This window comes from Balaenoptera borealis (genome assembly GCF_965194805.1).
Source record: "Balaenoptera borealis genome assembly, chromosome: 11".
Lineage (NCBI taxonomy): Eukaryota > Metazoa > Chordata > Mammalia > Artiodactyla > Balaenopteridae > Balaenoptera > Balaenoptera borealis.
In genome coordinates, this window is record NC_138868.1 from 4340659 (window position 1) to 4368469 (window position 27811).

Here is a 27811-nt window from a genome sequence, read left to right on the forward strand (position 1 = left end):
TACCCTTGTGCAGTGCACAACCTACACAACCATACCCGGGGGAGTGTTAAGCCCCGACAGTTGTTTTCTTCTTTTCTGTAATGCAAGTGCCTGTCTTAAGCTATGATTGCAGAGGCGTCCACTTCAAACACGGCTATCTCAAATAAACACATTGGCAGCCGCTCAATGAGATAAAGAGCCAGGCCACCTTCCTCCACTGAGGCGCCTTTATTTTAGAAATCTTGGTTGATTTTGATAACTGACCATTTGGACCACTTTTTTTTTTCTTCCTTGGCTTTAAATTCCTGCTCTTATGTTTCGAATTCACCAATAAAGAGTGAGCCCCTGGGCTTCCCTGGTGGCGCAGTGGTTGAGAACCTGCCTGCCAATGCAGGGGACACGGGTTCGAGCCCTGGGCTGGGAAGACCCCACATGCCGTGGAGCAACTGGGCCCGTGAGCCACAACTGCTGAGCCTGCGCGTCTGGAGCCTGTGCTCCGCAATGAGAGGCCGCCGACAGTGAGAGGCCTGCGCACCGCAATGAAGAGCGGCCCCCGCTCGCCGCAACTGGAGAAAGCCATCGCACAGAGACGAAGACCCAACACAGCCAAAAATAAATTAAAAAAAAAAAAAAAGCCTCTCTTTAAAAAAAAAAAAAAAGAGTGAGCCCCTGAAACCCTCGATCCCAACAAAAGCATAACCCCAGGCCCACACTCTCTCTCTCTCTACCCGAGACCTCACTGTGTGGCCCCAGGTGTACTATGTAATTTCCAGGTCTTGTAAGTAATAAACCTTTATTTTTTCAAAGTTTCCTGGCGGTGGTTGCTGAAAGGCATCTTGCTAACACAGTACGAGCCACAAGGGCTGGTCCAACCACAGCACTGGCTTCTGACAGGCTGAGACCTGGTGGCCCCGTTCCAGAGAAGCACAGTCGTGTCGGAATAAGGATGACAACCTCATTCTGTGCAAGACTTATTGATGGAGATGACTGGCATTCTCACCCATAAAGAAACGCACCCAATCACACTCACACGAGCCATACAGTAATAAAAAGTCCAGATTCTTATCATGTGAAACCAGGATCATCCCAAGCTTAATGCCCTGGAAAGCTGCCGGCTGGCCGGTGCGGGCCTCACGCGGGCCTCTGGTCCCTGAAGGCCACCGGCAGTGAAGGCACCACGGAAATCACAGGGCACAGGGGGAGAGCCGCTGCCCTCCCTTTCACACTGTCTCAAAGGTCCCTGTGGAGTCGCCCTCTTTCCATGTTTAGAAAAATAAGTCTCAGGGAAGCAGCTTATAAAAGAAAGTGGTGTGGCCAGCGCCCGAGGGGCTGCGGAGGCGGCCCAGCTCGGCTGCAAAGCAGGGCCTGCGTCTGTCCCAGCCTCGGCGCGCACGGCGGTTCTGCCCAAGGGAAAAGCCTCTCCGCTGGGCCGCAGCCGCCTCCTCCCCCGACCGGCGCCCCTCCAGAGGCCGCATCACCTGCCGCCGCCCCAGCCAGGAAGGCGCCTGGACGTCACCTGCACAGCTGCAGGTGCGGGTGGTAGCTCAGCTTCTCTATCAGCTCCTCCTCCGTGGGTTCCTCCAGGACATCCCTGCGGAATCGGAGACAGCATGGACGGGGAGCCCTGGGCACCTCCAGAGGAGCAGGTGAGCACAGCTGACGCAGAAGCCCCGTCAGCGCTCGGGACGAGGGGCCCCTCGGAACCACCCCCCAGGGACTCGGGTCCGTCTCTGGGATGCGTACGTGGCATCCCTCAAAGCCCGGGAGGACGGCTCTCCGCGTGGCTGTAACAACACAGCAAACGCTCAGAGACGGCAGTCTGACCGCCCGGGGCTGACTCTGGGACGACTGTCACTTCTCTGAACCAGCAGAGGGACACTCTCCAGGTTACCATGGAGAAGAGAAGGGCGAGGCTTCCTCGGGCCACCTGGCTACACCCACCAACAGGATCACCTGGAGACCACCGGAACCTGAGGGTACTTCCCTAAATATGCTCACTGGAGAGCAGGACAGAGTCCCGGCCCCGCACAGGAGCGGAGGCAGACCCCGGGCTCGTGGGGACCAACCGCCCGCCCACCGCCTCCCCGCTCCACGCACCTGAACAAGAGCTCCACGGTCACCTCAGAGGTGGCCTCTAGGTCCCCTGTGAGGGACTGCAGGTGACTGCGGCGGTCCCACTTGTGAAGGAAGTTCTGGCAAGAGGGAGGGAGGGACGGGTGGCCAGTAGGCGTGGGCCCTGCGTGGAACCAGCCTTGTCCCCCTACCCCAACCCCACAGTGTCGGCCTGGCTGAGAAGCCCACCCTGGACATCGGGACCCAAGGCCACCAGCTCCTATGGGAGCAGCTGCCTGAGAGCCCTCCTCTGGCCCCCCTCCCACAGGTCAAAGGTCAGGAGCATTCCAAGAGGCCCCCAGCAGCCAGGGCGAGCAGCCCTAAGGGAGGACGGAGCCCGAACCCACCAGGGCTGCCCGAACCCAGCACGGCCTCTTTGGACCAAGCTCCAGGTGGGCCCCCATCAGCAAGTTAGCAACTCCGACTGAGAAGAGCCCGGGCAGGGTCGCCGATACCTCCAGAATCAGAGCCAGGAACAGGTTGACCCAGATGACGGACGACACCAGCCACCACAGCACAAAATAGATCTTGGACCACCTGCGGAGAACGAGGAGGCCACCGGGGCCGCCCGTGAGCCGAGCGCGGCTGCTCCCGCGACGTCGCCGTTCCCGCTCTCGAGCTGGCCCAGCCTGGCCTTTAGGGGCGCTCGGCCGGCGAGAGTGGGGGCCCGTCTGAGCTCTGCCAGCTCCAGGCTGAGCTCCTTCACCCCACGAGCCCCGCCGTCACGGCCCCCAGCGGCCACCTGCTCCTGCACACGCCCCGCCGTCCCCGGGAGGTGTAGACCCTGACGCGCACCCCGCGCAGAGCCGCGGTCGGGGCCGCCAGGACGGGTCACTCACGGGCCCGCGTAGCGCCGGAAGGCGTCCAGGAACACCTGCCAGTTGTTCACGACCATCACGTCCCACAGAGTGACCAGGGCGGCCTGTGGGGCGGCAGACGCAGGGTCCAGGAGGCCGCGGGAGGCGGGGGCGGGGGTCCCGAGGGGCAGGGGGCGCAGGACTCACGGCAAAGTCGTCGAAGTTGTTGGTCCAGTACTCCAGCTGCTCGAAGCTCCCGCAGGGCGCGGAGCCGTTGTCAGGGGCCAGGCTGGGGGGGGCACAAGCCGGGTCGCTGTGAGGCGGGGGCAGGACACACAGCCGGGCGCCCTGGCACCGCCGCGGCCCCTGCTCGGCGTGGACCCAGCTGGGCTCCTGAGAAAGCGGGGGAAAGAGGAGACGGCCCCCGACCTCGGAGGCACTGAGGGCAGCGAGAAGCCGAGCGCTGTGGACACACACGGCCAGCGGCCGGCCCGGGGGGGCCCCCGGCCCTACAGTTCAGGCCTGGCCCTGGACGCCCCCTCTGCCGTCACGCGGCCTGACCTGCAGGTCCAGAAAGGGGCACGGCTGGGGGCTCTGAGCCGGCACGGGAAACACCCTCAGGGCAGGTTCTAGGGAGGGCTTCGGTGAGGGGTGGGCGGTGGAGAGGCCAAGGAAGAAAGAGGAGCCAGGAGGCCCCTCCTGGGAGCTGAGCCTCACCCCTCCACCCCCCGCCCCGCCCCGTCACCCCGGCTCCAGCGCCCCCAGAGGCGAGGCGCTCTCCGCACCTAGGAGCCCCCCTCACCTGCTGTTTCCAGGAGCCACGATGACGCCTCGGAACAGGATGATGCCGATGACGGCAAAGACGTAGTAGACCACCTAGGGAGGCAGGCGGGGCCTGTCAGCACCCCCCAGAGGGACCCCCGCAAAGCCAGGCTGAGGCCTGCGAGGGCGGCATGCCAGCAGGGACCCCCAGCTGCGGGCACTGCCGGCCTCCCCAGGAACACTGGGGCTCCCAGGCACCTGCGCCAGAGGGAAGCGGGCGGGGAGGAGCCACCGTGGGGAGCCCCAGGATAAACCGGGGGCCCAGGCGTAAGAACTGAGGCTGTCCACCCCTCCTCCAGGGCTGGTACGGCAGGAAGAGGGTTCCACTGAGAACAGGGCGGCGAGGGCCAGGGGACGGTGTGCCGTGGAAGGGTGGCCGGGAGCTGGCCAGGTCCCTCCGGAGAAGTCCCACCACTCTCCCCACGTCCACCAGGAGACGTCTGAGTGCACCACTGGTCAGCCTTGTGCCACAGTCAGAGAAGCGGCTGCTGGCCGCCCCCGACCTGTCCACAGCATGCCCGGTGGGGGGGGGAGGGGTGCAGCGAAGAGGCGCACGCCCCAGGCTAACCCAGCCCCCCTCTGGGCCTGTTTCCTCCACTGTGCAAATAGGGGTCTGGGGGGCAGTGCCCGAAGCAAGGTGCCACCTCTAGCATCCCATGACAGCCCAGAGCGCCACAGGAGCCCCCTTATTGTCCAAAACAAGAAGCAGCAGGGCTTTGTCACCTTCTCTCCTGCCCTCCAAGCCTCGTGCCTGGAGCAGCACCCAGGGTCCCTGCTCACGGGGCCCTGCCCCGCCTGGGCCACAGGGTAGAGTCAACAGCGGGCGGCGGGGGGGGCGGGAAGGGCTGACCCCAGGGTGGAGGACATCACGGCTCTCTGAGCAAAAGTGACTGTGAGTTCTCGAAATCTCTCTGAGCAAGGATGGTTGACCAAACCCCACTGGGGGCTCTGGGGGCCCTGAGGGGTCCCTGGTGCCTCTTCCATCTTTCATCTTCTCAGTGTGGCCCCTGGCCCAGGACACAGGAGGGATTCAGAAGTGACCAAGAGGATCTCTGGCTCGGGAAGGGGTGTGGTCAGGTAATGCCTCCAGCCAGACCAGCCCCGAGCTCCTCTCTCTGGCTTCCTGCCCCGCCCTGTGCTTCCTGGGCCCTGGTCACCCGCTCCCCTAACACAGGGACCCTCCTTCCGAAGGCCACAAGCTTCCTGTTGAGCTCTGGCTCCCCATCCAACGGTCCAGCTCCACTCCCCCGAGGGGCCAGCGCAGGCAGCCAGACTCACCACCAGGATCCCGCCGAAAGCCCGCATGTTTTTGATCAGGTCCAGGATGGTACTAGCCACCACGGCCATCAGCTGAGACAGGGAGAAAGCACAGACCCGATTCCTCCTGGTCCCACTGAGGTGACACCAACCCGCCCACCACCCAACGCTGACCTGGAAAGGCAGGAGGAGACTGGTGACTTCCCAACCCACACACCTGTACACACACCCCTCAGGCATCCAGACACACCTCACCTGTACATGCATCTGTACACACCCACAGGCCCCCATACACACCTGTACACACACACCCAAGGCCTCACACACACACCTGTACAAACACCCACAGCCACCCATACACGCCTCACCTGTACACATACCTGTACACACACCCACAGGCCCCCATACACACCTGTATGCACATACCTGTACACACACCCCACAGCTACCCATACACGCCTCACCTGTACACACACCTGTATACACACCCATACACACCTCACCTGTACACGCACCTGTACACACACCCACAGCCACCCATACACACCTGTATACCCATACCTGTACACACACACACTCATACCTCCATGCCCACCCATACATACTCACACTTGCATACACCCACCCACGCAGATGCATATACCCCCTTCCCTGCAGATACCTCCACCCACCCAGCCTCAGATGGGTCTAAGTCCAAGCCCCTTGGTGAAGCCATGGTGTGCAGGGCCGAGGCCCACACTGCCCACCAACCCACTCAGGCCGGGTCAGCTCCTTCCTGGTCTGGAGGCTCCTAAGAAATGCCGACCTGGAGACGGCCGGTCAGCCCCGGGTGACAGGGTTTGAGATGGGGCCTCAGAGACCCCGTCAGGAACCCCGGCCACAGGCCACCCTGAGCCCCGGAGAAGGGCTTTCCGAACAGCCTGGTACCCCACCTGGTAAGTCAGGAGGACACAGCGCTGGATGGTAGCAGGCGGGGACCGTGCTGTACGTGTGTGCACGTGTGATTATGTGCATGTGTGTACATGCATGTGCGCATGTGTGTACAGGCGTGTACAGGTGATCACGCATGTGTGTACGAACGCACACGTGTGATTATTTGTGTATGTATATACAGTTGGGCTTGTGTAAGCGTATATTGTGTGTGCTCTAGTGTATGATTATGTGTATGTGTGTGATTACATGCACGTGTGTATACAATTGTGTGTGGTTCCACATATACACGTGTTGGTGTATGCACGTGTATAATCACGTGTATGTGTGAGATGACGCATGTGATTGTGTGGATGTGTGATTACGTGTGCGTGTGTATAACTGTATGTGTGCTTGTGGGTCTGTGTGTGATCACATGCCTGTGTACACTATGTGTATGCGTGTGTATAATCACACAGGGGTGTGTGTGTGTGTGTGTGTGTGTATGAAGGCCTAAGGGCAGCAGCCCCCCTCTGCACCCAGGACCCCCGAGCCCCCTTCAGATGGGAAATACCCCTGGGTGACAGGTCACTCCCCTGACAGGCCAGGAGCGCAGCTTGGTAGGAAGGACAGACATGCCCAGGGGAAGGACCTGGACACTTAGAAAGGGGTCAGATGTCCTCGGTTTCTTTTCTCCTGAAAAGTGCTTAGGAAAGCAGACGGGAGCCTCCGGGCCGGGCGGGAGCTGGGCCTGAGCACGCGACTCCCGCCTCCCCTCCCCTCAAGGTGGGTGTTACTCCGGGTGGGAACATTAAGAGAAACCGAGGCTCAGAGACGGTCACAGGCCGCCCCACTCCTGCTCTGGGGGTCCTGGAAATGAGCACCAGTAGCCACCAGCAGCCCGTGCCGAAGGCCTTCCAGAAACGCAGGATGGCTGGGAGCACAGCAGGTCCTCGCAAAGGTCAGGGACCCCAAGGAGCACGAGGCCACCCCTGCGACCCGCCGAGGGGCCTCACACGGGTCCCCCGCACCCCTCGCTGTCCTCACCCACAAAGCAGGGCTGGGCACTCATACTTCCAACCGCCGCCAGCATGGCCCAGCCGCAGTGCAGGGCGGGGCCGCAGCCCGAAGGGCCCCAGGTGGCGGGGGCAGTGCTCGGCCCGTTCCCTGCCCGCCAGGCGCACCCGCTCCCAGAGCAAGGCCACGGCGTGCGCAGGCGGGGGCGGTACCTCCATGCTGGGAATGACGCGCAGGAAGCGGAAGACCACAAGCACGTTCACCAGCCGGGTCACGTCCCACAGCGACAGCAGGCCCAGCACCTCCGGCTTCCTGCGGAGACACGTGCAGACGGGTTGGGGGAGGCCGGAGGCCAGCGAGGAGCAGACGGGAGACACGGGGTCCAGAGACAGAGACGCAGAGGCTCAGAGAGAGCCACAGAAGTGCCGGGAGCGCGCCCCGCAGCCAACCCCAGCCGGACCAGCTCCATCGTGACAAGAGGGCAGAGCCTGAGCCGCCCACGCCTGCAGCCCCTGGCGGTCACGGCAACACCTTCCAGGGCACAGCCCCCCGCAGTGCCGCAGGGCTACCCGACCCCCGTCCTACACGGGAGAACACTGAGGTTCCGGACGCCCAGCTCGGGTCCCAGCAGAGCCGGGAGAGATGGGGCCCCGACCCATCCCCTATCCTCTGACCCCGTTCCCTAACCTCTGAGCCATCCCCTGAGCCCTGACCCTGTCCCCTTGGTGTCCCTCATGGCCTTACTGGCCTCTCATTTCTATTTAAATTTAAACCCATTCTCACCCAAGATGTCACCCCCCCACCCCAGCCCACCCCGCCTCCCCAGTGCGGATTTTAGCGCACTTGAGAAACAAGGTGAGCCGGCCCCAAGGTGCCGGGCGGTGCAGCAGCCCCACGGCTCCCAGGCCGCAGGTCCCCGCCGAGGACCGCACAGCCCCCGTCTTCCCGACACAGCCCCTTCCCGGGACCCTAAGGAGCTGCAGCCTTCCACCTCCATCCCCGTCTTGGGCAACTCCCAACCGCTCCACTGAGACGGAAGCAGCCCAGCAGCGGGACCGAGACACCAGGGCTGCCCGAGGGCCCGAGGTCGGCACGCGTGCTTGCTGGCGGCTGTACTCTGGGCAGCGAGACCCCAAGCCTGCCACAAGCCACACTGCGAGGCGCCCTGGGACCCCTGGCCAGATGTCCATCGCTCTGCGTGGCTAGAACACGTGGCAGCACGAGTTCAGCGAGCCCCGGGCCATCCGTGCCATCTACGGGGAGGTGAACTGACACCCAGGGTGGGAGGTGACAACCCCAGGTCCCAGGGCTTCCAACCAGAGGAGGGCCCCAGCCCGATTCCAGTGCCCCCAGGACCTCCCTGCTTCTGGCCCCCAGCACACCTGGGCCCCGCGTCCCATCCCGGGGTGGGGGTCAGGGGGCGCTGAGCCGGGGCACTGCAGGCGGCACCTCCACAGCTCCCCGTCCCGGCTCTGGGAACGCTACCCTTCTGAAGGCGGCTACGAAGCACAAGCACAGAGTCCCCAAGAGCGATGAGACGGGGCCTGTCCCCATAGGCCTCAGCAGGGCAGGAGCCGCGGCCGCTCCCCCGACAGTCGGGCGTTTGGCTCTAGAGCTGCCCGGGCCAGCGGCCGGAAGCCGGGCGCACACCCTTCCCCGGGGCGCTAGCCAGGCCTCCCTGGGTCCTCCACGGTCACATACCAGCCCGGGTGTGGGAAGCGGTACACAGCCAGAGTTGAGATCTCCAAAACCTTTAATTACAAAAGAAAAGAAGCTCGCTACGGCAAGGCTCACTGGCAGCTCTCACACGCTGCCCCCAAAGGGGGTTCCGGGGAGAAATCAGGACCAGGGGGGTCCTATCGCCACGGTGGGTGCCACGTGGGGACATCCTGCAGCTGAGCAAGACACCTGGCCTCAGGAGTCGGTCTGCACACACGAAGGGCAGGGCTCGGGAAGGGCCGGCCGAGTCCCGGGCACGGGAGAAGCTACTCGGTCAGCTGTCTCCCTCCTGCTCCCAGGGGCCCACGGCTCTAATCCATCAGATACGAATACGTGTCACGCCAATATCGCCGCTGTGACACGCCCACCGGGCGTGGCCCCTCACTCCCCCAGGCCCTGGGGAAGGGTGTCCCGAGACCCGCGGTGCCTGCGAACCCCTGCCCCTCCCTCGCCCACGTCGAGGCCCCACTGGCCAGCGGGGACCGCGGGTTCCCTCGGGGCCTCCCCCAGGGGTCAGGAGAGGCAGCCTGCCACCGCTGCACACTCCCACCCACGATGCGCAGATGCAGCAGAAACCAGCCTCCTGAAGCCGCCCGCCAAGCAGCTCAGCCGGGGGAAGCCAGCCCCTGTGTCACCGGAGGCGGGAGCCCCAGTGCCCGCGGCCCCCGGGCCCAGCCAGACGCCGAGCGCTCCCCGCCCGCCCCAGAGCGCGCCTCGGCCCGTCTCAGACTTTACCAGCAGGACGACGGTGAGAAGCCCATCGAACACGTTGCTGGAGGAGACCAGGTACCCCTGCAGGCCCAGAGCGAACACCTTGAGCAGCATCTCCAGCAGGTAGTACAGGATGAAGACGCCGTTGAGAATCTGAAAAGGGAGAAGCGGGACCCGGCGTTCAGTCCCGGTGCCGCCCGGCTCCCCAACCGCCCCTGCCCCCCGCCCCCCCCCCGCAATGGGGCCCAGGAGGGATCCACGCGGCTTGGACGCCACAGGGCCCCTTGCATCCCGCCCTGCTGCACACGGCGAAACCCACCACGGGAGCTGCACACGGCGAAATCCCGCCCCTGCCGGAGCCACGTGACCCTCTCCTCCCACTTCTCTGCTGCCCCTCGGCCCCTCTGGGCTGCTCTTCCCGAGCCCCCCGCACCCCCAGACACGGGCATCTTCAGCGCCCCCTTCTTGCCCCATACCCTCTCCTCGGGTGACCTGCACCCCGTGCACAGCTTCAACAACAATTCGCACGTCTGCATCCCCCGACCCAGACTCCCCCCACCATCCGACGGGCCCTCAACCCCCCAGGCCCGGTGTCTCCCAGCCCCACATCATTTCTATGCTGGCAGGGCCTGGGTCACCCACACCTGCCCCATGGCTCCCTCCCCACGACCACAGCCGGAGCCCCACCCCCAGGCCTCTCTCCCCTGGCCTCCTCGGGGGTCTCCGCCTCCAACCTGGCCCCTCTGGTCCAATCTCCTGGGGGCACCGGGCAGTGTCCTTCCCTCACGGAAACTCCTGGCTCTCAGCAGCCTCCTCCCAGTCGCGGGGGGGATGTGTTTAGGAGGCCTCGTCATCAAAGCTGGTCTCGGGCTATGGGGTCACTGTCTTTTTTGAAGCCAATAAGTGAAGTATCAAGTAGCTCTTCCCTTAGAGGGGGCTACGTCGGGGTGGGGTGAGGGGTCATGGGGTCAGCAGAGCGCGGCAGTCCCCTTGCCCAGCATCCAGTCTAAATTCTATATTCTTAGCCAACGCTGTCTCATTCACACCTACACAGAGATCTCCGTTAGAGGCAGAAGAATAAACATTTCTGACCCTGCATTATGAGCAGTTATCAAGGGGCATAAAATGATGGAATTCTGCAAAGTCACCTCAAGAACCCTACGTGGCATTGATCTGACCAGAAGTCTCTCATAAGCAATCAAGCTGACTCGAGTGCTTAAAAAAACTATTGTTAAAAAAGATAAAATACAGGTCAACTGTATCCAACTTGACATTTGTCAGGAATAAAAACCAGCCACCTCTGCAATATGTTATTCACACAGAGGAGACTGAACAATTCCTGTCGAATCCGGGAAAAAAAAAAAATTAGGAAAGTAGAAAATTTGATTTTCTTTAAGTGTGAAATAGAGGAATTTCAAATAGCAGGTCAAGAAGCCACTTCTTCAATTTTGATGCTGTAAGTTTAACTCTGTGTTTAATATACATGACCTAATGTGTCATTTTTTAATTGGACAAATCAAGCTTTTCTTATATAATTAGAGAACATTCAATGGTTTTCATCAACTTAATTATCATTCATAATATATTTCATTAAAATAAACTTTAAAATACATGCTTTGTGAAGGCCTGGCATTAAGTAATATGGGGGAGTGGGGGGCGTGTACAGCTTTTTGCTTAAAATCCAAAATGGAAAAATTGTTTTTAAGTTCCTAAGGAGTTTGACAAGACCTCAGAATGTTAGGAAAGGAATTCTCTCTACACAACTCTCCCTCCGCCGTCCGGCCCGCATGCCGGCTCACCCGGGGCTCTGCAAGGGCTCCCGGCTGCCCTCCCATGGCCGGCACCCCGACCCCTGGGCCATCCCTGTGATGCCCTAGAACAGCCCAGCCTCCCAGGGACCTGGGGCCCCAGGTGGGGAGGCTGTGCCCTCTACCCCCCTAACTCCCCATCACCTCGCACGGCTGGAGAGCTCACCCCCAGCACGAAGTCATCACGGTCCTCAGGCAGCACATCTGCATCCAACACCAGGAACACCTGCGGAGCCAGAGCGGACGGCAACTCAGCCCCGGAGCCGGGAGGAAGGGCAGGTGAGAGATCTAGGGGGTGGGAGATGCCAGGGCAAATCCTCACTCACACAGATGGTCACGAGGTTTCCAAGGGCCACGAGGTTGCCCAGGTAGTCAAAGTAGCGGTGGCTGAAGAGGAACTGGGCGCTCTGCAGAAACGGAGACCAGTACTCGGGCCGCGGCGGGTGCTGGGGGGACACACATGCTCAGAAACATGCCGGAGGTGGCCATGGCCACAGGGGCCCAACGATGCCTGTACCCCCTTATCCTGGGGTTTGACCTCTTCCTACCTTACTTCCTATCCCAGGCTCTCCAGCCTAAGGAAATCGTCTCAAACACAGTAACGGTGTTATGCGCAAAGATGTTCATCACGGTCTTTCTAACACCGAGAGAGGTGGAAATAACCCAGATGGCCATTGATGCTGTAAGTAACCCGTGACGGACTATCACACAGTCGTCTTAAATGTATGCAAAGCGCCATGTGAAAATACATGTATAAATTACAAGCTAATAACTATGAAAACTCAGCACAGAATGAAGGAACCTCACACATCGTGACCACGCTGGAGTGGAACTCAAAGGAGGGCAATTAGGCAACAAATACTAACGTGAAGACACCCGTCAGACCCAGCACTCCCATGCTCAGCCCACCCCAGAGCCAGGACAGAGGCGCAGGGCGGTCACCGCAGCATGAGACGGACCACGCCTGCGCCGTCCCACGCAGGGGCCGCTCACTGCACGTGGCCACTTGATTTAAATTTAAATCCGATCAAATTAAACACTCGGCTTCTCTGTCATGATAGCCACATCTCAAGTGGGATGAGGACACCCACGGAGCTCTGACCCAGCCCCACACTCAGACGCATGGTCCCTCGGTGACAGACAGCCACAGCCTGACCCGGTAAGAACGTTCCCAATCTTCCCACAGTCCTCCACGTGGGAACTGGTGCCCAGAGGCCACCTGCCCACACTAGTACGGTGCGGGTGCAGAGGGAATTAGGTATCAATTCCCTCTGCACCCGCACCCATCCCTGCTGCACCCCAGAGGGTGGCTTCCTGTTTGCCCAGTGACTGCAGACCAGCTCCAGGCCGGGCAAACCGGCAAACGTCTCTGTCACCCTGTGGGCTGGACCACAACTTCTCCAAGGGAGTGTGAACCCTGGCCTTGGGGAAGGCGCCCCCTCCCAGCTCTGCTCTTCCTCAGGCATCTCCCTCACCCCTCAGGTACCGCAGAGTTTCCTCGTATCTTACAGTTACTCTTTTATCACAGTTGACACTTCTTAATGTTAAACTTCCCCTGCTAAACCCACTGAGTGGTTTCTGTCTCCTGTTTGGACCCAGACTGATATATTGGCCAAGAGAGATTTCAGCATTATCCATGGTGTTTAAATGGTTACAAGAAGTATGGACTCATAGATTACCTTGCTATCAAGAAATAACAAACCTTAAAATGATTTCAGTGGTTGTCTCTGGGAAGGGGGAGAGCTGGGTGGGTTTTTCTATTTTTCTCTACTACCTATAATGAATGACTGCTATGCTTTTAACCCAAAAAGCTTCTTATTAAAAGAAAAACAGACTTTCAGAAGCTGGCACAGTACCTTCTCTACAACCAGTTAGCAAGAACTGACCAGCACCGGAGGCCAGGCTGATGCACAGGGGGTGACGACACACGGGAGGGCTCTCGTGAAAGGCTCATGTTTTCCTGGTATCAGCCTGCCTGGAGAACGCCTCTCCTTCAGCAGCGATTCCAAATTCACAGGCTGCCAGGGCACCTGGGACAAGCCCCCACATGCTAACAATCCGTGAAGCACCTGCCTGCCCCCTTGCAATCAGCATTTCGGGGTAAGAGGCTGTCATAAAACCAAGGCAAGGACACCACAGCTCCCCAAACCTCTAGGACCCAAACTCCCATCTCAAATCACAATTCTGGACTTTAGACCCAGGTAGCTGTGGGAAGAGAGAACATCCCATGGACCACACTAGGAAAGGCGTGGCCAGAGCAGGGGTGTGGTTAGGGCAGGGGCGTGGCCTGCGTGTTAGACCATCCCTGAGTCTGTGCCCAGCATGTGCCCTGCTCCGCCAGTCACAACCACAGCACCTCCTTTTTGATATCATCAGATCCTGATGCCAGAAGAGGAAGGGAGAGTCGGTTTTGGAAGACCCGGACCCAGCAGCATCCTACAGGCCAGCAGGCAAGTGCCCAGGGAGAGCCTGGCTGGCCCAGTGGACCCCACCGAGCGAACCCTGAGAAAGGAGCCTGCCTTCCCAGACGTCTTCCTGCCCAGGTCAGCCTGCACCCAGAAAAGGGCTGGATCACATGACAGCTGCCAAGAGCTGCGTCCTGGGCCCAGCAAACCTCCTGCCCCAGGATGAGGACCATCATCTAGAAAGGTGCTTCCTGATTTTCTATCGTTTGAGGACCACTGTCACAGTTTCTGCAAAATCTGCATCTGATGGCACGTACTTACTATTTCCTTCGAGTCACCTGGAAGCAGACACTGTTGCCTAGCCTCTTCCCAAGAGAGGTACGATGTGCACTAACATACAAAGTGTCCGCCTGTGTGTCCCTACAACCATCTCCCGTGCCCTGAGGGTGCCGCAATGAGTCTGCTGCTGACAACAGACATGCCACATACGCACCACCCGGAGCTCCAGGCCCAGCAGGGCCTGCCCCCAGGTGACCTGGAAAGACCTCAGGAAAACATGTTCTTAGGAAAACCACCTCTGACCGGGGCCTGAGGCCACAGAGGCTGACCACAAGACCTGGAGAAGCTGACATTTGTTGTGGGCTAAGATGTATCCCCCAAAATTGTATTTTGACATCCTGACCCACAGAACCTCAGATGTGACTATATTTGGAGTCAGAGTCTCCTAAGAGGAAATTAGGGGGAAATGAGGTCACTGGGGTGGGGCCCTAGTCCAACGTGACTGGGGTGCTTATAAGAGGAGGAGACTGGGACACAGACACACACAGAGGGACAACCCTGTGAGGACACAGGAAGAACACGGCCATTTACACGCCAGGGAGAGAGGCCTCAGGAGGCCCCGGCCCTGCCCACACCGGGATCTCAGACTTCCAGCCTCCAGGACTGGGAGATAATAAGCCCTGTTACTTAAGCACCTCCAGGCTGTGGTATTTGTTACAGAAGCTGAGCTGACTGACTCAACGGTGACACAGAGCTGCTAGGAGTCCAATCAGCAGGAGATGTCCGATTCCACCTCTTCACTCCAATCCCCGTTCGAGTCCGGCTTGGCCCTCTGAAGGCCAAGTGGCTGCAGTGGCAGCCCCTGCCGCTGCCCCCACAGTCTGCCTGTGAACAGCTCGGCTGTCTCTCAGCACCTCTGCCACCCACCTCACCCACCCCACCCCACCCCACCCCACCCCACCCCCCCACCTCCCACAAACCTGCTACGTAAAATGCAGGCGGTCCAGGGTCTTATGGACACAGCACTGAGCTGGATGCTGAGGCCCATTTGGTAACTTTAAAACTCAGTGTCAAGGACAACAAACAAAGGTTTTAGACAAACTCAGGAACCTCCCAGATTAGGACACATGGGAAGAGGATAAAAGTCTATCACGGAGACGGAGAAAACTGTCTGGAAAGTTCCTCTGGGTCAAGACAACAGTCCCTGTGGTCTGTGAATTTCATGAGGTCAACAAAATCTCCCCAAGAGCCACACCATCTCTGTTCCCACGTACCATCCTAGGGACCAGAATCCCTGGGAAGGCAAGTCCTGGCATTGGTCACTAAGCGTGACCCAGATGATCAATGCCAACAGACACCAAGGACTTCCCCCTAACCCCGGGTGGCCCTGGCACTGGGCAGGTGACTCCGGTCCTGGCCCGTTACCTCTTTGATCACCCTTTTGTCAAACTCATCGAAGAGTTTCTGAAACTCGTCGGCTGACAGCAGGTCCCCACTGCGGGAATGCAGCTTCTGCAAAGCAGGAAAGCACTGGTCAACCGAGAAGCTGGGCTGAGGGCAGGAGGGGGGAGCTGCCCCTGGCCCCACCCGGACTGGGCCAGCCCGGCTGATCCGCAATGACACCCACTTGACGCCCGGAGCCCAGAGGCGCTGGCAGGGGAAGGCGGGGGCGGGGGGACCGGTACCTCCGTGATGGCCTGTTTGCGGTCACTACCCAGCTGGACTTTCTGAAGCACCTGCAGGAAGTCCTGGGGCTTCACCCCGACTCTGTGGGGAAAACGCCCCCCCGTGAGCCCAGCCAGATCAGCACCCTCGGGCGCCCCAACCTCTGGCCTGAGCAGCCCCGGGCGATGACAGGGCCTCCAAGAAGGAGCGCCTCATGGTCCTCCTGTCTCCAAAACCCCGAGACCTCATCTTCCGCCTTAGAGAGGAGCAGCTGAAGCTGGGAAGGGGGTGCAATCCGACAGGCCCCGCGGCTAACGAGCAGGGGGCACTGAAGCTTCCCCGGTGACATGGCCTCCAAGCCAGGCGGCAGAGTCGACATGTGTCCCGGGCCCCTCCGGTCCCAACACACGGGTCACAGCACCAGGGTGTGGGAAGGGTGCCCCTGGAGGGGGACAGGTCAGAGCACACGGCCCCTCACCAGCCAGGGATCTCCAGCGGGTCACCAGGACACACGAGTTAACTCAGACGCAAGGACCACGGAAAGAAACCCTGGAAGCCCAGGGACGTCTTCGTGATCACAAAGGAGGCTTGCAACCCGCTGCCAGCAGGGAGCTCGGCACAGACTGGGCGCTCAGGAAACGTCCCCCCCGTGAACACCCCCTCCCAGAGCAGCCCCAGGGGAAGAGGGCCGGAGCCCCACACTCACCTCTCGGGGTGGGCTTCTCCCTCTGCCGTCACGGACGAGAGGACCTGGTAGGCAGCCCGGATCCCCAGGCGCCTCCGCAACAGTGAGGTCTGCAGAGACTTCTGCAAAGAGCATGGCTCTGAGGGGCTCGGCTCAGCCCTCTCCCCAGCCGCCCAGCCCCTTGTCCTCGGGCAGCCCCCGCCCACCGGCAGCCTGGGGAGCAGCTCCTTGCCCCGCGGGCATCAGGGGACAACAAGGGCTGGTCCTGCTGATAGCCACTCGCTGTGTAATTCACTAAGGTATGCGTTTCTTCTCAGCAGATTTGGGGTCCCTGGCCCCCCTGCAAGGTGGGTTTGGGGTCACTGCAAGAAGACTGCAGCTCCCTCTAGAGGAGGCGGGGCAGGGGAGGGACCCCAGGGTGACGTTGGGGACAGCACCGCCTGGGGGGCAGGGAGGGAGGACGGGCCCAGTCCCCCTCCCCCAAAAGAGGGAGCCGGGGCAGTGCCGAGACCACTGCGGACCCTGTCCCCCCTGCCCCCCGCTGGTCAGCTCCCCGCCAGGCCTCCAGGGACAGCTCCCCTCACAGCCGGGCAGGGTGGGCAGCTCAGCTCACCATCAGGTAGCCCCGGAACTGATTGTAGATGATGGCCGTCAGCAGGTTCATCAAAAACAAGCTCCCTTGGAGAGGAAAAGGCCATGGTCAGTGGGGACCCCTGTCAGTGGGGACCACACGGGCAGGGGCAGAGTCTGGAAGGAGCACCAGCGATGGGGGCCCAGAGGGTCGACACGGGCATAGCAAGAAGGTGAGCAGCAAGAAGGGCCCAGATGGGCAGAGACAGGGCCTGGGGCCTGGGGGCCTCGTCTGCGGATGGGGGTGCCACCCGACCTGCCCAGCAGGGGCACTGAGGACAAGTCATCGGTGGTCACGGAATGAAAACCACGGACGGGCCACAGAGAGATGAAGTCACAGGACTGGGGAGGTCAGGCCGAAGTGCGGTCACAGGGTTAGGGGGTCCACTGAGGTGAAGTTGCAGGATCTGGGAAGCACACCCAGCCCCGAGTTTTCGGGATCTTGTCTGCCCCACGTGACCCTGCAGACCTGCCCAGACTCACCTATCAGGGTGAAGGCTATGAAGAAGATGGCATAGAGCCGGTTCTTGGAATAGGCAGGAATCATCACTGAAAGAAATTAAAGGAAATAAAACACACCCACAGAGCCAGCGTCCAGTGATTCCCTTCATTGTCTCACACCACTGCCTTCTCAACAGAAAGGCGGGCCCCGTGTTAGGAGAGCTGGGAGGTGTTCTCGTCCAACTCTGCCCCTCACGCCTCTGCTTGCACACCCACGGGGACAGGGAACTCACTACCTCTCAAGGATGCTCATCCTCTAGGCTTCCCCATGACCACGCCTCCCAGACTGAAAGTTCAGCTCTCCCTTGGGTGACTCGAGGACTCACAGGACACGTGGGGACGGTGCTCAGGGTCCCGAGCGCAGCTCTCCCCAGGTATGAAAGCCAGTGGCTACCCTCCTGGGAGGGTCTCTATGGTCAGTGACCATCTGAGCCCAAGAAGAAAGGCCTCAGCCAGGGCGGCCAGGCCACAGCTGAGCCCCAGAGGACCGTGACCACCCCATCCTGGCCACATCCCCGGCCCGAGCAAACAGAGGCCCCCTCAGCAACCCTGACACAGTGAGTGTCACAGCCACCGGAGACCCCAGGGCCTCTCCCACGCGGTGCGGCCAAGCCTCACCCCATGGCTGGGCCGCAAAGAGGAGACCACCAAGGGCCCCGCTGAGCACAGCTTGATCCGTCACCACACAAAGAACACCGTCCATCTCTAGCTTCTCAGGACGCAGAAAACGAGGGGAAGAGGAGAAAGGAACAGAGAAAGAAAATTGGAAAGGAAAGGGAAGAAAAAGGGAAAAAGTAGGAGAGAGAAGGGAAACTAGAAAAAGAGAAAAAGAAAATCAAGAAGGAAAGGAAGGTAGGAGGGAGGGCTCCAACATCACACTTTGATTCCCCAGCTCTGGACAAAAAGGCTTTAGGGGCTCCCACCCCGAGCTGGGCCCTCAGGCTCAGCACTGACTCCGCCCCCCACCCCGCCCCCGCCCCGCCCCGCCCCACCCAACAGGGCCCCCAGCCCAGCCCCACCCTCCCGCATCCCGCACCGTCAGGGTTGTTGGCGGTGGTCAGCAGCACCAGGAGGGAGGTCAGAGCCTCGGGCAGGCTGCGGAAGTGGGCCAGTCGCTCCCTGTCCTGCAGAAGCAGACGTGGCAGCGCTGAGGTGCCGGCTGGGCCTTAGGCCACCAAAGCCCAGGCCCCGGACCCAGCAAGCCAGGACCACCCACCGAGGCTCAGCAGCCCCAAACCCGCACCTCCCCGTCACCTCCCAGCGGGCTCCGAGCTGGAGGCCGGACAGGACCTAACTCAGGACCTCCAGGTCCAAGGGCAGCGTCCGGGGATGCCACACACCCACACGGACACCAGCCACCCGAGCAGGGGAACAGCTCTCGGCCAGCCCGGCAGAGAGCATCACAGCCCAGACCCAGAGAGGGCCCACGCGGGGGCCAGCCAGCCCGCTCTCAGCCAGACTCTCCACACGCTGTGCCGTGTGCCTTACACCCAGTGTGGATGGAAGGCATGGCGCCCAGACACACATGACCACCTGATCACTTAGGGAGCCTGGCAAAGCCGCTTTCCCAGCTGCCGCCCGAGGGCCAGCCCTCCAGCAGACACCCTGGAACCCTCAGCGTCCCCAGGTCAGAGGCCCACCCCAGCCCCCCTCGCCCAGTGCACCCACCGCCCCTGTCCTGGGCTCCGCGAACAGCAGGGTCACTGGACAGACACGCAGGGCCTGAGAGTCTGTTAGCCAGTCCCACCTCACAGCCTAGGTGCCCCCGACACGCAGACACGCACACACACACACAGCACCCACAGAGATATACAGAGACACGCGCGCGCGCACACACACACACACACACACACACACACACGCATGCGCGAAGCGGAACTCCTCCCGGGGGTCTGAGGGATGGTCTTCGTCTTCCCTCACGGGCAGCAGAGCCACAACCCCCGAGTGTTGCCACGAACTCACTGCAGACCAGCCCTGGCCAAGCACCGGGCACGATCCCAGGACAGAGGCGCACGACAGCCCCGCCGGGACATGAGGAAAGAACACGGGACGGCAGATGCAAGGCAGGCCCCACGGGTGACACCTCCGCACAGCAACAAGCTGCCGGGGGCCGGGCAGCAGGGCGGGGCTGGGAGGGAAGGGGGCCCACGCGGGGAGGGGAGGAAGTGGTGGCAGGTGCCCTCTGGAGAGGCGAGGGGCCATCCTGATGGCTAGTCTGAGGGGCCTCCGTCTCAGTGAGGTACGGAGAAGGCGGGTCAGCAACCGGCCCAGCAGAGAGGGGACTTGGGAAGGGGAGGAACAGGCAGCTAGGCAGAGCCGAGCAGCCAGAGCCCAGGAGGCCCGGGGCGGACACCCTGGAGATGTGGCCGCTTGAAGAAAGATGCCTGGAGTCCAGGTGGGCCACTACTGACCTCCTGGTGACGAGGCGGGCGGGTAGCCTAACCCGGTCCCCATCTCTGCCGGCCCGAGAGCTACGGGGCGGATTAACCAGGGGCCGCGCTGTCGATCACCCTGCAGGGAGCCTGCCCGGCTGGGAACAGGGCAGGGCGCGGAGCGCACGGTACCTTCTTGCCGGGGAAGAGCAGCATCCCAAACACGGTGAAGAGACACAGGTGGATGGCCAGCAGCAGCCCAACGCTGGCGGCGAGAGCGGCACTCAGCGCCGGGCAGACGGGGCCCCAGGACAGCCGACCTGGCCGCGCAGGGAGCTCCCGCAGCCGAGGCCCTGGGCCAGGTCCCTCCTCCGCCCCAGACCTGCCGCCCTCCCGCCCAGGGGTCCCGCTCAGCGGAAAAGCGCAACCCCAGGGGAGTGTCCCAGGGGCCTGGGAGAGGCAGCGTCCCAGGACCCCCGGACTCTCAGAGGGGAAAGGCCGCTTCCATCAACCTGGGCCGGATGGGAAAGGGTCATCCACATGAGTCATGGGGGTGGGGTGGGGGATGGCGGGGAGGGGAGGGGTCAGAGCCAAGGTGGGAAGTGCCCGCAGGATGCAGCAGGGGGCGGGGCTCAAAGCAAGGTCATTTAGGGGAACGCCCTGAGTGTGAGACAGAGACCCCCAAATGCCCACCCACCGGCCTCCCCAGCTCAGGGGAGGGGAGCCCCTCCCAGCTCTGCCAGCCCACCTGGCCATCTCTGGCAGCGACCACCTGATGCACTTGAGCGTCTTCTTCATCATGGAGGAGTTCTGCATCAGGAAGAAGGGGCGCAGGAGCCGGCGCACCCGCACGGGCTGGAAGAGACCAGGAGCCGGGACCCTGAGAACAGCCACTGCGGGCTGGCAGACGGCACGCGGGCCCAGAGGCCCGACGCTCTGCACGAGGACGGCCACGGCCCCCGGTCTGCGGCTCCCAGCGCGCCCGGCCTGGACCTCACAGGCTCAACACACTCCCCGCTCCCTCCCGGGGCCCAGCTGGGAACCCCCGCCCCCAGACCTGCCAGCACCGGGAAAGGGGGGCGAGCAGCGTGCCTCTCCAGCACCCCGCTCCTGCTCTGGCCGCGGCCGGGCGCCCTGCACGTGTCTGTGAAGCCGGCTGTCCTGCCCTCTGGGGGCTCTTCAGGCCTCCTCTCCGCGGCCCCCAGCCCCTCTGCTCGGCTCCAGGCCTCGGCCTCCAGCACAGATGGACAGAAACGGAGCAGGAACCCCACACCTCCACTCACACACACACGTGAACACACACACACACGTGAACACACACACGTGAACACACTCACACACACGTGAACACACACGTCAACACACACGTGAACACACATTAACACACTCACACACGCGTGGACACACACGCACACGTGAACACACACATGAACACACACACACACACTCCTTCCTCTCCTCCCTCCTGTCACAACCCAACAGCCCTCCTCCCCGTGCTCAGGACCCCGGCCCCTCAGAGTCTCCCCTCAGGGGCCCTTCCTCCCTCCCCAACGTGGACACAAACACCACGTGTTTTCACAACAAAAACGACACTCGCCCCTTTGTTCGCCCGTTTCCCGCTCCCACCCCAGCCAATCTGTCCTCCTGTCCAAGGGCAGGGGACCCACCTGCGGTGACCGCCAGGCCTCTGAGCCCAAGGTCACCTCCCATCCTCCTGCCTGGATTGGCGGCTGCCTCGCCCCCCCGCCCGGCGCCCTGGCCGCCTCCTCTGTGCCCGACCATGTGCTGGACGCCCTGAGCCCCCGCCTGCCCGCTCTCTGGCCTCACGCCTCAGGGGACATATGCGTCCTTGGGATTTTAAGGGTCACAACACGTTCAATCTCCAACCCAAGCTGTCAACTCCAGACACGTCCTAATGGACATCTTGTCTCAGAAACATGAGGCTGACGGAGTCACCTCCCGGCCCAGCCCTCCAGGGCTGCCTGGAGGCCCAGGGCACCCACCCCTCCCCGTCCCACTGGCTGCCGCGCTCGGCACCCCCATTCCCCGCCCCCGCTCAGCGGGCTGCTTGCACCCGGCCCTTCCATCCCGCCGTCAATGCCACCTCCGGCGCTGCATGGGCGACCTGCCTTCTCGCCACCCGCCTCGATTTTTTTTTCCCCGCACACATCTGGTGCTTCCTGGTACCGCCAGCCCCTCTCACAACAGAACGAGGCCCCGCCAGCAGCAGCCCACAGTAGGCCCTCAGAATGTCTGCAGAGTGAGCGTCCCAAGGACTCACTCGGCCTCCCCGGGCTGCACTCGCCCTCAGAAAGGGCCCCGGCTGCCGACAGGACTAAGAAGGGAGAAGGAAACAGCGGTGAACAGGCGAGGCTCAGGGGTCTGCCCCACTCCCAGGCTGAGGGACCAGTGCCCCAGCTCACCCACGACCCACTCGCTGCCCCTGGGCGAAAGCTCCAGTCTCGGGGCCCATATCGGGAGTCTTTCAGCCCGTCCCCCAGGCCGAGCAGGAGTTGGAGGTCCAGCCACACCCACTCCCCGGGTTCTGGGCCCTCGCCTGTAGTCAGACACAGACCAGAGCACGGCTTCTTCCAGACGCAGTAACCCCACCCAACCCAACCCACCGAGGGCCTTCCCGATGGCTGGGGCCACATCACTGCCACAGATGCAGGGAACACATGTGAAGGGTGGGAAGACGTTCCCACGTGACCTGCCTGCAAGGAGAGCCAGCCCAGTGCCAGCTAAGCCCCTGGCGAGGCTTAAATCACACCGAGAATCACAGCCTAGGCCTCTGAGCCTTTAGAAAGAAGCTACCAACTGATCTGCAGAGAACTAGTCTCTTATGAGAAACAGCCACGGCAGTCACGACTACGGCCTATCAGCTGACCCGCAGACCATGTGTGACCTGACCCTCCAGCCACAAGGCTGGGGAAGCAGGACTCCCTCAGGTGCAAAAGGACAGGAAAGACCAGACTGGAGCAGGTCAGAGGCCCCCGTCCTCCTGCAGGCCCCAAGGCCGGGGGAGCTCTTTAAGACGAGCCAGCTGGCCACGGAGAAGCACCTTGGGCTTGGTGTGCAGACCGTTCTGGGTGATGGGCCAGTCCCAGACAGAAGTGGATGGCGTGTGGCGTTACAACCTCCACGGGAAAGTCCCCGAGAGACGGTCCCACAGGGGGAGCTTTACAGAGGGCAGGGTCCACCCTGTACGGACCAGAAAGGTAATGACTCCCAGGGGGGCAGGGCCATGGAAAGAACAGCCTGGGCGCCTGGGGACGAGGCCGTCCGAGAGGACACGTGTGGGTGGGCAGAGAGTGCCCCCACCACGAGGCAGCAGGAGGCGGCTCTCTGGACAGATGACACGTCTGTGGATGTCCTCAGCCTCTCCCCTGGCCACCCCGCACCGATCTCCACAGGCCACAGGCAAAGTGGCCACAGAGCAGGGACGGGGGTGACGCCCGGGGCCAGCCACATGGACCCCCCCACCCAGGCCACTACTGGGGGCCCACCCCGCCAGAAGCAGAGCCCAGAGCCGGCCCCCAGGCGGCCCCCGCGGGGACCCCCCAGCCCCTCCCCAAGCAAGGCCCTTAGCTGTCCTCAGCGCACATGCAGGCGGGCGGGTATGGGCTCTGCCTGCCCTACCCTCCATGCCTCTCCCAGGACCAGCATCTGAGCCTCAGGACCAATGCTGCATCCAACCGGGGCACGGCCCACAGCTCCCACCGGCCTTACCACGGCCCTACCCCGAAGCAGCTGGCCTGTGGGAGGGCCTGGTGGCCCTGGGGCGGGGCGGGGGGGAGAGGGGGACAGCCCTTGTGGGGTGGGAAAACCAGCAGGGGCTCTGAGCACTAGGACAGAATGGGAGCAGCTACACCTCCGCCCCCCACCCCACAATCCCGGGCCCTGCTGGCCTGGAAGCATCCGCTCCCGAGATGCTTCTACCAGGGACGCACGCTGGGCCCACTGGGCTGGACCACAACTGTTCATCAGAAGAGGGCTGGGGGCCAGTGTGGGCAAAAAAGCTCCGATTACCAAGGACAGATTGGGGTGTTGCTGCCCAGAGGGGCAGGGAGGTCTGCGTCCAACATGAAAACTTATCACAAAACTCCAGTAATAAAAAGGCAGGACCACCGAGGACCCAGGCCCCTCGGGAAGGAAAGTCTGGGTCCCCGTACGAGGGGACCCAAGGCATGTGGGGCTGGGGCAGGGGGCAGCTGGGCTCCTGGGCCACGAACCAAACAAGGCCTGCGGGTCTTCATGGCCAGTTACACAGACACAGGTTTGTATACAGCCAGCCATGGCCCTCTTTCCCCTCCCCCTCCTCCTAATCGCACGCAAGGCTCCTTGGTGGTGGTGAGGGTCACAATCCAGCCTTAAAGTGACAAATGCTCAGGTGACATGAGACGGTCACTCAGAAGTGGAGCCGGCGGTGGTTAGGCTGGTGTCTGTCCCCTTTCTGGGGGCGGGTGAGGGCCTCCTCCTTGGTACGAAGAAGGCAGCATCTTCTCAGGGAGAAGCATGTGCCGTCGTGCTCCTACAGGGCCATGGCGGAGGCACGGGGGCTGCAGGGGGCACTGCGCCCTCCACCCGCCCTGCGGCCCTGCTGTGAGCTGGGCCAGGACCCGCCACTGACACCTCTCCTTCATCGGCCGCCCCTGCCCAGCGGGAAGGAGGCAGGAGGCACGGGCTGGGGACCCACTGGCTCCCGTCATCTTGCTGCTCCCGCCGGCGGCACCCAGGGCGTCCAGCCTTCCCCTCCTCCAGCACCCCCAGAACCAGCATCATGGTCACGCCTCCTGGAGGAGCCAGCACCCCGTCCCCAGAGGGCAGGGTCCCAGCCCTCGGAGCCCCTCCCGTGAGCTTCCAGGTTCCATAACCCCAACCTGCTTCCTTTCCTCCCCTAGCCCCAGGTTAGGGGGGCGGGGGGTTGCTGCCTGCAGTTCTGTGTTCACTGGGCCCCCTTCTCGATTTCTTGCTTACTCAACCCCTGTCTGAGGCCCTATGTTAAATTCTCTTGACTAAAGCACCTGATGGGCTTCTGTGTCCCCAACCAGCCCTGATGGCTAAGGATGTCCCCAAACCAACCGCTCCCAGCTCTGCTCTATCAAATCACAGGGCGATGCTTCTGGGTGTTTGGGGGGAACAAAGATGCTGTCGTCAGCAAGGCTGCGGGCTGCCAGCTCGGCTGAGGCAGGGCAGGAACCCCGGAACTCGCCCCCAGGGCCCCGCGCCTCCCCTAGGCCTCAGTGTCTTCATCTGCAAGATGGGGACAAGGCTCCCTGGCCCGTGGGTGACTGACGTGCTCTGGAGGGCGGGCAGAGCCGGGCAGGTGGGCCGGACGGATGCAGGGCCTCGGGACTCCCGCCCACCGTTCACCTGGGCAGCTGCGTCCCCCCAACCCCCAGAGCTCCCCGCCTCCCCCCCTCAGAGCCGCCTCGCCACCTACCTACCTCCTGACAAACGAGGCTCAGCGACACGATCCAGTCCACGAGAGACACGAGCAGCACCACGAGGTAGGCCAGCAGCCAGGGGTTCTTCTGAAACTGGGCCCACCCAACCAGGTAGCTCTGCAAGAGGGGCGCGGCTGAGCCGGGGGCTGGCCACACAGACCCCGGCCGGGCAGCCGGTCTGAGGCCCGCGATGCTCGCGGGCGAGGCTAGGCAGCCTCAGCGAGCAGCACGGTCCCCGCGTGACTCAGAGCAGGAAGCTGAGCAACGGTCAGAAGGCCCACGGTCCTCGCCCAGCCTGCTCGTGACCCCGGGCAGCTCGTGACCCCGGGCAGCCCGTGACCTCGGGCTCCGCACTGACCTGCTCCAGCCCGTGTCCTCGTGGGTAACGGGATCCCTGCCTGTCCTGCCTACCCAACCACCACTGTAGCTTGTGCGTAGGAGTCGTTCCGGAAAAGACTAGGAATCTGAGCAGATGCTCGGGGATGTGCCTTGGGAAGGCGGGATTTTTGTCACCTGTTCGGCTGCACCTAACCGCCCTTTCCCATCACTGACCCCCATCACTGATCCCCGCCAGAGGTCACAGCTTGCAGATAAAAACATGTGCTCTCTCTCACCTTTCGAGACTTCCCAAATGGACCAACCAGTCCAAACAGGCTAACGAGAACTTCTAACCAGTTTCAGTTCCAGTTTAAAAACCCCCAGACCTCCTAACCACCTTATAGGCTAAAAAAGAAGAAATAAGAAACTGCGGGGGCCCTCAGTCACACACACATGCACCAACGTCCCTCGGGGTCAGGCCACAGAGGCCAAACCACCCTGCAAGGGGGTGCCCTGCAGGCAGGGTGTGGACGTGCACGTGGGCCGGGGCCAGAGCGATGGAATCGCTGTTATTGGTTAGAAGTGACAGAAGGCGTGGCCAGTGGCACACCCTGCATCTCAATGGGAAGTCACTACAGCTCTGAAGCCCTGACACAGCTCAGCTTGGCAAGCAAGGCAGGGCCCACCTCCAGCTTCTAGAAGGACCCAGAGCTGCACACGGCCAGGGGCGGGACAGCAGCCCCTCCGCCCCAGGCCAGCTCCTCCCCTCCAGGCTTCTCCTCTGGGGCGGGAGCGTGGGCCATGGGGAAACGCCCGATCCCCTCTTGTTTAGTGGAGGTCCCTCCCCACAGCAGCACTGCCGGACCCTCGGCCACTCTCTCCCGGGGTCCCACGAGGCTGTGCGCCCCCGAGGGCTCGGCCGTCCCCCGTCGATGGTCTGGGAGGGGGCAGAGCCGTCCAAGAGGCAGCCTAGGCCTCTGCTCCGTGGGTCGAAGCGCACAGTGGGACAGGCAGCTTGCTCCAGGAGCGCGAAAAGTAAACCCAGGAAGCAGCAGCCGGGCCGGGAGGGCACGGGTCCCAACCTCAGCACCTGGACAGCCCCCTCACCTTCACGGAGACGTCGGCCGCGAAGACCAGCAGGCAGAGTGCCTCGACGCCCTGGGTCAGGCCGCAGGGCGGCTCCCAGGGGGCCGGGCGGTAGCGCACATCAGAGGTGCTGGTGAGCGAGGAGGGGGTCTCAATAAAAGCCAAAGCCAGGATCAAGAAAATGGTGAAGCTCAGAATCCTGGAAAAGGGACCAAAACTGGTCAAAAGGCAAGAACCAGCCACACTCTGGGGCCAAAAAAGCAGATAAGCAGGCGGGACGCCAGGAAGGCAGCAGGGCAGGCGCCTCGGGTCCAAAGGCCGGAGCCCACACTGCCTGCTCCGTGGCCACTCGTGTGTGCGGTCAGATAACACGTATCGGCGCAAAACTCAATTGCCATGGCTGGCCGGAAGGTTCTGGAAAGGAACCCTCACCGCAGAGGGACCGGGCTCTGCTCCGATAAGGAGGGGAGACGGCGGGGAGGGGAGCCTGCCTGCTCCCCGAGACCAGCCCCCTCCCCAGGCCCGGCTGCGGGGGCCCCGCGGCGCGCGCGTGCGTTCTCACCCCTGGCTCATGCTGGAGTAGTACCATCGGTACAGCCACAGAGACCTGGCGTCCACGCGGTGGTTGATGGAGCGATACTGGAAGTGAAGGTCATGCGGGGCGCGTGAGGGTCCCGTCCGTGCCACACGGCACAGCCAGCCCCGTGCAGGGCACCCCTCTCGCCCACGACAGGCCCAAGGCGGGGACACAGGCTGGGGATCGCAGGGTCCACCTCCACTCAGTACAGGGACCAGGGGCTTGTCGGGACCCAGCAGGGTCAGACCCTCCCAAGCTGCAAGGTTTCCCCAGGGCCGGCAGGTGGACGGACACGTGCTGGCTGGATGCACAGTTGTGCCCTGTCTGTGAGGCTCTCCCCTCCTCTGTGCAAGGCTGATCCCCCCCCCACCTCAGCTGTGTCACCACGCAGGACGCCCCCAGCCTCATCCCCCACGTGGGGCACTGGTGGCTTCTACAGTCTGTTTCCCTAACTAAGCCTGTGTGTCGTCTGCAGGCGGTGGAAGGTCTTGCCACCTTTGGGCGTCTTTCACTGGACCGAGATCAGGGCGGCACACGACAGGCCCTCGGCAGGTGGTGAATCAGTGAAACGAGGGACGAGGGACCCAGAAGAGCACCCAGCACATGTCTCCTTAAGGCGGACTCGAGGGGACCATGCCCCAAAGCCCAGTCACCGCAGCTACAATGACCACACGGTCCAGCAACCGCAGCCCTGGCCCCAGGATGGCAGGAGGGA

The 27811-nt window shown here is 62.3% G+C and overlaps 1 protein-coding gene across 9 annotated transcripts in view; it reads right to left on the bottom strand.

Moving 5' to 3' along the window:
* Positions 1 to 755: 755 nt before the first annotated feature.
* TPCN2 (two pore segment channel 2) overlaps positions 756 to 27811 on the bottom strand; it is a 31634-nt gene continuing 4578 nt past the window's right edge. For 2 of the 9 annotated variants that reach the window (XM_082342561.1, XM_082342563.1), the window contains 21 exons: positions 20417 to 20523; positions 19861 to 19933; positions 18333 to 18420; positions 17915 to 18109; positions 17279 to 17344; positions 16779 to 16843; positions 16187 to 16287; positions 15501 to 15582; positions 15241 to 15327; positions 11458 to 11577; positions 11298 to 11357; positions 9348 to 9476; positions 8595 to 8644; positions 7106 to 7205; positions 4989 to 5060; positions 3691 to 3764; positions 3096 to 3177; positions 2931 to 3013; positions 2547 to 2628; positions 2077 to 2171; positions 756 to 1570 (listed from right to left, as the gene is read on the bottom strand). In XM_082342561.1, the coding sequence (XP_082198687.1) occupies positions 1492 to 1570; positions 2077 to 2171; positions 2547 to 2628; positions 2931 to 3013; positions 3096 to 3177; positions 3691 to 3764; positions 4989 to 5060; positions 7106 to 7205; positions 8595 to 8644; positions 9348 to 9476; positions 11298 to 11357; positions 11458 to 11577; positions 15241 to 15327; positions 15501 to 15582; positions 16187 to 16287; positions 16779 to 16843; positions 17279 to 17344; positions 17915 to 18109; positions 18333 to 18420; positions 19861 to 19933; positions 20417 to 20523 (1890 nt within the window). In that variant the 3' untranslated portion in view covers positions 756 to 1491. The other 7 variants (XM_082342559.1, XM_082342560.1, XR_014231631.1 and 4 more) reach the window with 7 other exon arrangements.